Source organism: Rhineura floridana, chromosome 3, assembly GCF_030035675.1.
Source record: "Rhineura floridana isolate rRhiFlo1 chromosome 3, rRhiFlo1.hap2, whole genome shotgun sequence".
Lineage (NCBI taxonomy): Eukaryota > Metazoa > Chordata > Lepidosauria > Squamata > Rhineuridae > Rhineura > Rhineura floridana.
In genome coordinates this window covers 208,430,895-208,442,397 of record NC_084482.1, presented here as the reverse complement: position 1 = coordinate 208,442,397, position 11,503 = coordinate 208,430,895, and the positions used below count along the sequence as shown (strand labels likewise).

Below are 11,503 nucleotides of genomic sequence, written 5' to 3'. Positions count from 1 at the left end.
GACAAAAAGCTTCACAATTCAGGAGGGACAAGTTCAAGGCAAGATATCCCTTCTCTCTCAAAGGGAAGATGAACAAAGGCCTTGGAACAAGGACAAACTTGGAGCTAAGCAAACAATAAAATTAGTGTGTGCTAGCTACTGACTTCCTCCAAACACGAGACACATCCACAGCATACCTTTGATGCACTCTTAGACCACTTTAACTGGGTTTCCCCCCCAAGTATCCCCGGAAGTGTAGCTTGTTCAGGGTGCTGAGAGCTGTTGGGAGACCCCCTTATAGAGCTGCAATTTTGTTAATGGCCCCAGCCAAGTCTGTTAACTGTTTACTTCCATGACAAAAAGAATTGGCCCAGGGGCATGCTGCCATAGAAATGACTAGCTGGTGATGCTTCCAGGAGAAGAGGGCAGCCCTTTCCCCCTCCCCTGGCTGGAGGAAATGGCATCCTGAGTGTTGGAGAACAATAGGCTGGGGACCAGTCTTGCCCTGAGCTGGAGGTGGGAGAGGGAGGCTGGACCTGTGGAGTCCAAAACGATGGCTTTGAGGTCCCCCTCAGCCAGTGCCGTGAGTGTGTGGGTATGAAAGGTCAAGACTATTGGGCATATCTAATTTTGCATTTTACCATTCCTGCAATGGGTGACTCACAAAAGCACCTCTGGCTGTGTCAATTGGACATCTTTCAATAAATCTTTTAAAACCTTTTATCCTGGTGTGGTCCCAGCACTCCTGCTCATTCCCGCTATGTCCTAGCTTCATCACGCGGGAGTGCCTTTGAGTTCATTGGTGAGACCAAATTCCCCAACACTACATTGTCAGTACGTATCATCATCGTCATCATCAACTATTACCCACTCTGCACCCAGGGACAAGATGGAATGCTGGAGAACACCACCAGACACCTGCCAAGGTCCTGAACAGTAGCCTCCCATAACTCCTTTTTGGAAGTGGCCCTGGGGGTATGAGCAGGACCAATGCAGCACAGTGCCCTCAACCCTCACCTCCCTGAGAGGCTCCAAAACGATACTGTGGTCAACAGTCTCAAAAGCCGCTGACAGATCAAGAAGAATGATCAGGGTTGCATTCCCCTCTCCAGACGGATGCCATCAACCAGGGCAACCAAGGCAGTTTCAGTGCCACAGGCAAGCCTGACGCCAGAGTGGAACAGATCCAAGTAATCTGTTTCCTTCAAGCATGCCAGAAGCTGAATTGCCACCTTGCCCAACAAGAGAATATTTGTCACTGGGCGATAGTAGTTTGCTGGGGCTAGGGAGGTCCCGTTAAGGTGGGGGCGTGCCACTGCCTTGTAATGGGAAAGTCCAGATAATGGCTTAAAGTATGCATATAATGTGCTGAAATCATTTACATATGCTTAGATTTGCTTAGAAGATGCTTAAGAATTATTGAAATAGTGTATGAAGTCTGGGGTATGTATAAGAGCAAGAGCCAGTGTGGCGTAGTGGTTAGAGACCAGGTTTCACATCCCCACACAACCATGAAGCTCACTGGGTGATCTTGGGCCAGTCACTGCCTCTCAGCATCAAAGGAAGGCAATGGTAAACCCCCTCTGCATACTGCTTACCATGAAAGCCCTGTTCATAGGGCCGCCATAAGTCGGAATCGACTTGAAGACAGTACATTTACATTTTCATGTATAAGAGCCAAACAGTAGAATAGGAGTGGTGTGAAACTGCCTCCCTTTTCTCCTCTGACTAAAGCTATTGTTTTCCTGAGAAACAACTGGAATATTTTCTCATGAAGTTGAGCATGATACAAGGTAACAGGTCTGGGCAGACAGCCAGCGTGTCATGTAAACAGTCAATATGAAGTAAGAGGAAATCCCTATATGGTGAGGTTAAGTTGACTGATTAGAACTAGCAAAAAGCAGATAAGGCCATGGGAACATGCCTTCCCATAGAAAACAATGTGTATAGAAAGCCAGGTTTTATAGCACTCAGGGGCCCTCAGCTCTGCTAGAGTGGTGGGTCGAAGAAAGCAGAAACATCCATCTGTTTCATCCATAACAACTGATGGCTGAGGTATGACATGTATTCCTAGTCCCTTTGTATTTTAGCTCTGTGATATGACTTAGAGTTTAATTCAGTCCTTCAACTATTGTAACTTGTTTTAATTAAGATGTGCCTTGAGAGTTTTATACTTTGATGTTAAATGGATATCCAGCAATTTATTTTATGCTGATACATATATTTCTATTTTTCTGTTTTCTGTTTCTGCAGTGATAGCTAAGGCCACCTAGAATGCATTTTATTCCTTGTAGTGTGCAAGATATGAAAGCTAAGAGTCCAGGCCCCCTGGAAATAGCCTCATTTTACCCATCTGTTGGCAGCCCTGCTCAGCGACTCTCCAGGGTTTCAGAAGCAAGATGTTCCAAGCTCTACCCAGAGATGTTGGGGACTGAACCAGGGACCTTTTGCATCCAAAACAGGTGCTTTCCCAACTGAGCTGCGGGCCCTTCCCTTAAAGATAAAGCAAGATGCCAGTCCTCATGGTTGTAAATGAAGAGCTGTTTAAATCGGAACAAAGAAAGCTGCCTTATGCAGACTCGGACTATTAGTCCTCCTCACTCTGCGCTGGACCAGTTGAGTCCAAAGCCAGGAGGTGCCCTTGAATTTAGCTGTATTTTAAAAAGCTGAATAAACAAAGAAATACAGTACTGGGAAAGGCCACAGATCAGTGGGTAGAGCATCTGCCTTGCATGCGGAAGCTCCCAGGTACAGTCCCCAAGGGCATATCCAGGTAAGGCTGGGAGAGACTCAGTCTTAAATCCTGGAGAGCTGCTGCCAGTCAGCGTCTAGAATACTGGGCTAGGTGGACCAATCGGTATACGGCAACTTCCTGCGTTCCTCTGTTCTGTGCGATGCACCCTTCCCCCTTTGGCTGCTGCTTTGAGAGATGAACAAGCTGCGTGACCTTCTAAGGGTTACAATGAACGAGACGGGATTCCTAGAAAGGAAGGGGACATCCGTGCCCTTCAAGGGAAATATGCGTTTCTTCCCCAAACGTCACTTCCTTCCTGGTCCTTTCTTAGGGGGAAAGCGGCTCTTGTGTTTCTGTCTCTCCCAAGGGCTGCAGCGTCGGTGGCCCTTTCGAGGTCTGGTGAACCCCCTTCCCTCTTTGTGGATTGGGGGTGAAGGGGAGGGCCGCTGGGGAGGGTGTTTGGTAGGCAAGCGCCAGCCGGTGAAGGGAGAGAAAAGGTGCGGAAGGCCTTGATACAACAAGGGAAACATGGGGGCAGGGATCATACTGCCAAAGGGGGTGGTGTGCGTGAGGATGGTAGTTTTGGGTGGCAAGCGGAGCTTCCATATACAGAAGCAGTATACCAGACCTCAGTGGGTTAAGTGACCTGAACTTGATTCCTAGAGAGGAAGGGACTGGTGGGGTAGGGGGGGGGAAAGAGACTGTGTTCCCCAAAGCAAAAGTACCCCCATCCAAAGCCCCTTTGTGCCTGGCTTCACACTTGGGGGAAGTAGCCGCTGTTTCCCCCAGGCTCTGCACTGGTGGCCCCCTCTGAAATCTGGTGAGCCCCCTTCCCCATTGCACATTTGATTGAAGGGTTTCCCAAAGGCCACAGAGGAGGAGGTGCACGAGAGGTGTGTTCGCCTGATTCCCCCAATCAGGGAGGAGAGCTTCCCTCCTTCCTTTCTGCAAATTCAGAACACCGCTTTGAATTGAAGGGGGATTTCCAGTAGGCAGTGATGGCATAGCACCTTGGACAGATCCAGCTAAAACCCAAAGTGGATTCCACTCCCCACTGACATGGAGCCAACCGCTGCCACTCCAGGTAGATGTATCCATGCCCCCATTGGTCCTACACTGACCGGCGTTGTCAGTGTTCCTGGCTGACACACATGTGCCCATTTGGACATGCAGACCCTGGGTGCAGAAAGGATCTTTTGAAACTGAATAGAAATTGGTACTGAAAATGGCAATCTTTTAATCAAAGGAATCAAACTCAGGAGACGCCAACTGAAATTGAAAAAAACTGTTGTATTAGAAGGGTAAATAGGCCAAGAGAGCAATCCAAATGCCCAGTGGTCATTTACAGTGCACGACAGGGCGGCCCCATCGCTCATGCTGGCTGGGGTGAAGGTAGACTTAGTCCTTCATTCATTTAGGATGACAATCCCAAAATTTCAGATTTTTTGTTATTATTATTATTTATTTATTACATTTGTATACCGCCCCATAGCTGAAGCTCTCTGGGTGGTTTACAACAATTAAATTCTTCTCTTCCTCCTCATTATACCAAAAGATCCTTGAACTTCCTTATTACACCCAGGTCATAAATCCCAGGAACTATGGCATTTCATTTTAATTTCTTAAAACACAAACCCATAGGTAACCCTTTAACTCTGAAAGGAGGCAGTTCAACCCAAAAGATAACTAAAGGTATCAATGGATCAAAGTTAAACAAAAATTCAGTGTTCCAGCAGAAGCTTGAGTAGGTCACAGAGATAAGTCAGAGAATATAGAAAGCTGCTATATACAGAGTCAGACCACTGACCATTAGTTCAGTATTGTCTACACTGACTGGCAGCATCTGTCCTGGATTACAGGCCGGGGGTCTTTTCCAGGCTTATCTGGAGGTGCTGGGGATTAAACCTGGGACTTTCTGTGTGCAAAGAAGCTGTCCTACAACTGAGCCATGGTCCTTCCCCTAACAAGTTGTGTCCTTTTGTATGGGTTTTAAAAAAGATTAGCTGGGAATCGGGATTATGCTCCTCTCAGGAGCCCCTTTGAAGCTGCTATCAGAGAGGTCTCAGCTATCCAAACACTAATCTTCAAAGGAAGATATAGGCCCCATCACTGTGTTTATCTCACAGGTTACTTTTTTTTTTCTTTATTACATTTATATCGCGCCCTTCCTCCCAGAAGGAACCCAGGGCAGCATGGTTGGAAGAATAATCCACATATTCAAAGATGCTTAGTGAACATCCTTCCTGCTGCTTCAGCCCTTGCCCAAGGCATAATGATCCCCACGGCTCCATGGAACCAAACTTTCGATCATGCAATAAATGGCTCAGCTCACTTCAGACAGAAAATAATTCCAAAAGGCCATGAGGCCTGAGTGAAAGGCCGAGAGAGGGAGAGGGGAGACAGAGTTGTAAGGGACAGACCAGCAACACAGATGCTGCCTCTTCTTATCCACAGATCAAGAATGGAACAGCAAGAACCAGCTGCCTCTGAAGCAGAAAGAAGCCCGGATGCCATCAATACTGGGACCCAAGGGCTGGAATTGGTGCAGAAGATTTTGGGGGAGAACACCCTCAGCTTGAATGTCCAATGCCAACAGTTCAGGCATTTCCATTACAAGAAGGCAGTGGGCCCCCGTAAGGTTTGCAGCCGATTCCACGTTCTTTGCCGTCAGTGGCTGAAGCCAGAGCGACACACTAAGAAACAGATCCTGGACCTGGTGATCCTGGAGCAGTTCCTGATGATCCTCCCACTGGAGATGGCGAGCTGGGTGAGGGAATGTGGAGCGGAGACCACTTCCCAGGCGGTGGCCCTGGCCGAAGGATTCCTCCTGAGTCAGGCAGAGGAGAAGAAGCAGGAACAGCGGCAGGTGAGAGGGTTTCACCTAGATCATGGATATCCTATGTGGTGCTCTCCAGATGTTGTTGAAGGAAAACTCCCATCAGTGCCCATTCATATTGGCTGGAGCTGAAGTGAGTCCAGCAACATGTGGAGGGCACCACGTTGGCTGCCCTTGATATCCCATACCTCTAAGGGTTTTGCCTCTGTCAGTCCTTTTCTATTTCTTCTCCCCATTAGATGACTTCAGTTCTTATTGCTGTTTCAGGAAATGAGTCTCTTTGCAGAAATAGGAACTGATTTCCTTGAGGCAGAGAGGACCCTATTGGACACGAGACAGAGGCTGCTGGGTAAGGATGAATAAGGTGCATCTCCATGTGGTCTCTTTCTGTTGATTTTGACTCCGTCGGTTCCTTTAATCTTGTCTCCTGACTTTCAGTCAGCTCAAACATGCTTCTCATAACATCATGGTTTTGTTCTTGGGCACCAGCAATCTGATTTGTGGCCAAGAGATGAAATGGGGGGAGATGTTTTATCACACAACTGAGATATAAACTGTGAATAAAAATCAGAAACTCATCTGATGAGATCTATATACTGTTAGATATATATTGTGTAATCTCTGAGACAAGTATATAGTAATGGCTTCTAGGTGCATTTTGTTTCTTACAGGGGATGGAATGATGCCAGCAGGACTTACTAAACCATCTTCTTGTGGTGGAAGGGAAGGTGCTGCTGTCACACTGGATCAGGTAGGGGGGATAATCAGCAGAGGGAGGGACTGGGGGCAGCCTGGGTGCCTCTGTCCCGTGCTCCCCTCCCCGGGCCTCAGTGAATCGCTCTCCTTCTCTTGGCTTCCTTCATAGTTGTCCGCAACAAAAGCTGTGAATGCCATTTACGGAAGTTTCAGTCCTGAGAATAATCACCAGCCACCTCACTTTAACTCACTTCTCCATGTAGGTCGTAGATCATCTTCACGCTATCTAGGATGAGGAAATGTTTTCTTTTCTTTTAGGGTCCAGTGGTCTTTGAGGATGTGGCTGTGTATTTCACGGAAGAGGAGTGGGCCCTGCTGGATCCTGACCAGAGAGCTCTGCATAAGGAAGTCATGGAAGAGAATTGTGGGACTCTGGCCTGTCTTGGTAAGGCTCCCTGTTGGAGCATAATATCTGTTTTGAAATTCCAATATTTCTTCATGTAATGTACCCGGTTATTCTGATGTAGTGCCACCTACTTCATCGGTGATTCTTATCTCTCTCCACTTACCTTGAATGGACAGTTACCTAATGTTGTTTCTCTGAGCCAGCATCTTCCAGTTATGCCTTTCTAAACAATGGCCCAACTGGTTTAAACTGGGCAGATCATTTGAGAGTCGTGTTTCAGAGTTATTAGGGGGCGGAGTTAGCCTCTTGGTCATTTTCTGGTTGGCCAACAAGCTGACTGTCATTAGAAAAGGGGTGGGTGTTATGATTGGGCCCAGTGTCCATCAATCTCAAAAAAAGAGGCTGGCTTTTACTGGTCTCAGATTTCCACAGATATGTGAGGCTTTTGCCATCCTGGAAACATCTGGTGAGGAGTTCAGAGATGCTCTTTCAGAACCTGCTTTTCATTTTCTCCTTTCCTCCCCACGAAATATTTCTTTTATGATTTGATATTTTGCTTCACATTTACTTTCAAAGACGCTTCTCTGGAATTCCTCTCTAAAATATTTCCCCATGTGCTAACACAGGAAAGCTAAGCTCCATTTTGGTTTCTAAGGTAGCTCAGAAGATTGCCAGAGATTGCCCCATCAATCCGTGACTGTTGTCTATGCTGATGGGAATGAGAATCTGAGCAGCTCTGGAGAGGGCCCCTCTGGCCACCCTTGTGATAGGAGAAGGGAGTTGGCCAGTAAGAAGAGCCCTCCCTACATCCGCACTTTTCCTGTATTTCAACACTTCACGTTGTGTTCTTCCAGGCTAGCTCAAGATTTTGGAGCCTGTCATGGGGGGGAGGAGAGAGGCCCCTTCACAGGATAGGGATTGGCCAATACAGAATCACACCTCCTGCAATTTGTCTCTCTCTCTGTGTTTATGCATACCCATACATGCACAGCATTTTTTTAAACATCCTAACTTTCAGCACTTCAAGCTCTCTTCTTTCATTCTAGTAGGATTTATCTATTTTAACTGATTTAAAACATTAATATCCCCAATTTCCATTCAACAATACTCAAGGTGTGAAAACAAAATGGTTACATATCAGTACAACATGTTAAAACTAGAACATAATCAAAGCAACCATATATCAATCAGCATATGAAAACATTAAGAGTTGCAATAAATACAAATACAGGTGACAGCCATATTAGGATCCCAGGAGCCTGACTCAGCAGCCCTGCCATAGTCATTGCCCAACTAGTCCAGGATTGGCTGCTCTGACTGGCAAGGTCTCTCCAAGCTGTCATGCCTAGCAGGGCTCCTTCCATGGTCCTTTAGCTGCTGAAGTGTAGGACTGACTGTACAGCCTTGTAGGGTAGGCTGAAAGAGAATGATTGGCCCAAGATCACCCAATGAGGTTGACCAGTGACTGGGAGTTGAACCCAGATCTCCATTGTCCAAATGTAACAGTCTGTGGCACTCCAGTTGTTGGTGAATGCCAGACCACAGAGAATGTTAAACCTGTAGTAAGATCAGTCTCCCATCTAAGTCCTTTCAGGTCATCCTTTATCACAAATGTTGAAGTTGTTTCGTGATTTGTGGCACCATTTTATCCTCAGGCATTTTTTGTAGAGTGCAGCACCTATTAACCAGCATAACCAGTAGTCCAGTAGGTCGTTAACTTGCCTATTAGTGCTTGCTGCCGACCGAAAGAATAGACCACCAGCCAAGATTTCAGTAAGAGCGTTTTTACTGTTGCAATAGGCAGTTTAACACACCGTGCTCCGTCTCAATACAGTCCTATTACCCCCACACCTCTGTGTGCTCATTGAAGCCTTTTTATTGCTGCTTCTGTTATCCGTCACAGCTGCAGCCTGACCTTGGGCGTTTCTGCCAAGTGCTCTCCATTAACTGCTTAACTCTTTCCTTAACTCCTAACAGTCTTGTCTGGAAATGGCTGTGTTGCCCACCTAAGCCTGACATTTTTCAGCTTCTTTCTTCATTGCAGATGGTGACAAATGGGAAGCCAAGAATGAGGGAGAACTACTTGAGAAAGAGACGCAACAAGAAAAAGACAGATCTAAGAAGAGGGAAGAGCAGGGAAGGAAAACTGAAGAAGAGAAGAGGAGGAGTGAATCCTCTCCTTCTCAGGGCAGTGACTGCCATGAGATTTCAGTCCGAGAAAAAACAAATGAAAGAAACAAAAGCAGTAATTCTTTTGGTGATTGGAAGAGTCTTAATTTTACAATAAATTGCAAAGCCCACAGCAGAAACCACAAAGGGGAGAAACCATATGAATGCTTGGAATGTGGAAAGAACTTTCCTTCAAGGTCTAAAGTTACGACATATCAAAGAATTCATACAGTGGAAAAACCGTATAAATGCATGCTATGTGGAAAGGGCTTTCCTTCCAGTTCTAAACTTTCTATCCATGAAAGAATTCACACTGGGGAGAAACCATATAAATGCTTGGAATGTAGAAAGAGCTTCATTCACAAGACATCTCTCACTAATCATCAAATAACTCATACTCGGGAGACCCCATATAAATGCTTAGAATGTGGAAAGAGCTTCAGAATCAGTTCTGAGCTTTCTTACCACAAAAGAATGCACAGTGGTGAGAAACCATATAAATGCATGGAATGTGGAAAGAGCTTCAGTGATAAGAGAAATCACACTTTCCATCAAAGAATTCACACTGGGGAGAAACCATATAAATGCTTGGAGTGTGGAAAGAGCTTTATTCACAAGACATCTCTCACTAATCATCAAATAACTCATACTGGGGAGATCCCATATAAATGCATGGAATGTGGAAAGGGCTTTTCTTCGAATTCTAAACTTACTTTCCATAAAAAAAATCACACTGGGGAAAAACCATATAAATGTTTGGAATGTGGAAAGAGTTTCAGTCAGAAGATATCTCTCACTCACCATCAAATAATTCACACAGGGGAGAAGCCATATACATGCTTGGAGTGTGGAAAGAGCTTCAGTCAAAAGACATCTCTCACTAATCATCAAATAACTCATACTGGGGAGAAACCACATAAATGCTTGGAGTGTGGAAAGAGCTTCACTCAGAAGATATGTCTCACTAATCATCAAAGAATCCATACAGGGGAGAAACCATATAAATGCTTGGAGTGTGAAAAGAGTTTCAATCACAAGACATCTCTCACTTTGCATCAAAGATTTCATACAGGGGAGAGACCATATAAATGCTTGGAGTGTGGAAAGAGCTTCACTCAGAAGATATGTCTCACTAATCATCAAAGGCTTCATACAGGGGAAAAACCATATACATGCTTGGAATGTGGAAAAAGCTTCATCCAGAAGACATATCTCACATTGCATCAAAGACATCATACAGGGGAGAAGCCATATAAATGCTTAGAATGTGGAATGGGCTTCAGAGCCAGTTCTCACCTTTCTTCCCACAAAAGAATTCACACTGGGGAGAAACCATACAAATGTTTGGAATGTGGAAAGAGCTTCTGTCGGAACTCCGAACTCACTTCCCATCAAGGAATTCACGCACGTGAGAAACCATACAAATGCTTAGAATGTGGAAAGGGCTTGAGCTGCAAGAAAACCTTCATTTCTCATCAGAGAATTCACACAAGGAAAAAACTGTTAAATAATGCTTGAATTGTTTAGAGAGCTTCAGAAGAAACAGAAATGTCATCTTCCAAAAATTCCATGTTAGTGTGTCACATGTAGAAAACTTGTCTCCAAGGTGAAGATGGGTTGGGACTGAATATGCTGTAGTTGAGACATGGGGTGATCGGATCAGTGGTTCTTCCTTGTCTTGATACATTATCGATATGAATATCAGTTACTGGAAACCTCGGAAGGGGAGGGTGCTCACGTCCTGCTTCTGGGCTTCCAGAGGCTTCTGGTTGGTCTGACCCAAGAGGCTCTTTCTACGTTCTTATTTGTATTCTTAGTCTATATCCAACGAGATTCATTTGTATCCTGTGATTTTTCTTTCTTAATATTGTTTTGATTCATTTGTTGTATTTATTATGCCTTTATTGTGTGTTTAATTAGTTTTCATGTGTACCTGTTTACTATTGTTGTGAGATCTTTTGAGTTCAACCTGGAAAAGCAGCACACAAATATTAGCGTCAGTAAGAAGATGCAGCTCACTTCTCATCAAAGAATTCACAGAGGGGAGAATCCGTATAAATGCTCATGGAAGTGAAGTCCGTTAAGTGCCCCAATGGGCAAAAAGCGGTGGTCAAACAGAACCCACGAGGCTAACACTTACCAAAGTTGTCCTAAGTACATGGTCTTTTAGTTTAAAAGCGAAACGTGGCCACCAATCCAGAACGGAATTCCAGAGGACAGGCCCTGGTTTTGGATGCATGTTAGCTGAGATCAGTCTGGTGTCCCAGATACAAGGTTCAGAACAATCTGAACAGGAAATTATTATTATAATTATATCCCACCCTTCTTCCCAGTAGGAGCCCAGGGTGGCAAATTACTCCAGGTTTAAAAAGAAAACAGAGAAACACTTAAAAATAGGAAGAAAAGAGGACAGCAACTGTGGAACTGGATGATTTTCTGGGTTTTTTGTATATTAAACAAACAGATCAAATGGTCCAGCTGTTAACCTGTGTGATATTGTGGAAGATCTTAGAAGGAACAAACCCCCCCATACATTTGCTCTGTGATAGAAGCCTTAAATGCAGAGAAAGGTATAGCACATGACAGCCAATGCAGTGTGCTGTACAACAGTATTGTACAGTTGTCATTTTTGAGTCTTTTTCCTCTTTTTATAGTTTCTTGAAAATCTGTGTGTGTGTGTGTG

At 45.0% G+C, this 11,503-nt stretch overlaps 1 protein-coding gene across 3 annotated transcripts; it reads left to right on the top strand.

The window, feature by feature from the left end:
• Nucleotides 1–3,022: 3,022 nt before the first annotated feature.
• Nucleotides 3,023–11,294, top strand: LOC133381363 (zinc finger protein 260-like). Of its 3 annotated transcripts, none has more exons than XM_061620392.1 (6): nucleotides 3,023–3,107; nucleotides 5,168–5,579; nucleotides 5,817–5,898; nucleotides 6,221–6,300; nucleotides 6,564–6,690; nucleotides 8,696–11,294. In XM_061620392.1, exons 2-6 carry the CDS (start codon nucleotides 5,175–5,177, stop codon nucleotides 10,336–10,338), a joined length of 2,337 nt encoding a protein of 778 aa, XP_061476376.1. In that variant the 5' UTR covers nucleotides 3,023–3,107; nucleotides 5,168–5,174; the 3' UTR covers nucleotides 10,339–11,294. The 3 variants fall into 3 exon arrangements, with proteins under 3 accessions (XP_061476376.1, XP_061476377.1, XP_061476378.1); XM_061620393.1 differs by lacking the exon at nucleotides 3,023–3,107 and adding an exon at nucleotides 3,114–3,210; XM_061620394.1 differs by lacking the exon at nucleotides 3,023–3,107 and adding an exon at nucleotides 3,231–3,797.
• The last annotated feature ends 209 nt before the right edge of the window (nucleotides 11,295–11,503 follow it).

What these genes read in the sequence shown, in the direction of transcription:
- LOC133381363 (XM_061620392.1), top strand. Translation starts at nt 5,175, where the DNA reads ATGGAACAGCAAGAACCAGCTGCCTCTGAAGCAGAAAGAAGCCCGGAT. An exon ending in AGAAGCAGGAACAGCGGCAG is followed by an intron (nt 5,580 to 5,816) that starts GTGAGAGGGTTT and finishes TTGCTGTTTCAG; the next exon opens with GAAATGAGTCTCTTTGCAGA. An exon ending in CACGAGACAGAGGCTGCTGG is followed by an intron (nt 5,899 to 6,220) that starts GTAAGGATGAAT and finishes TGTTTCTTACAG; the next exon opens with GGGATGGAATGATGCCAGCA.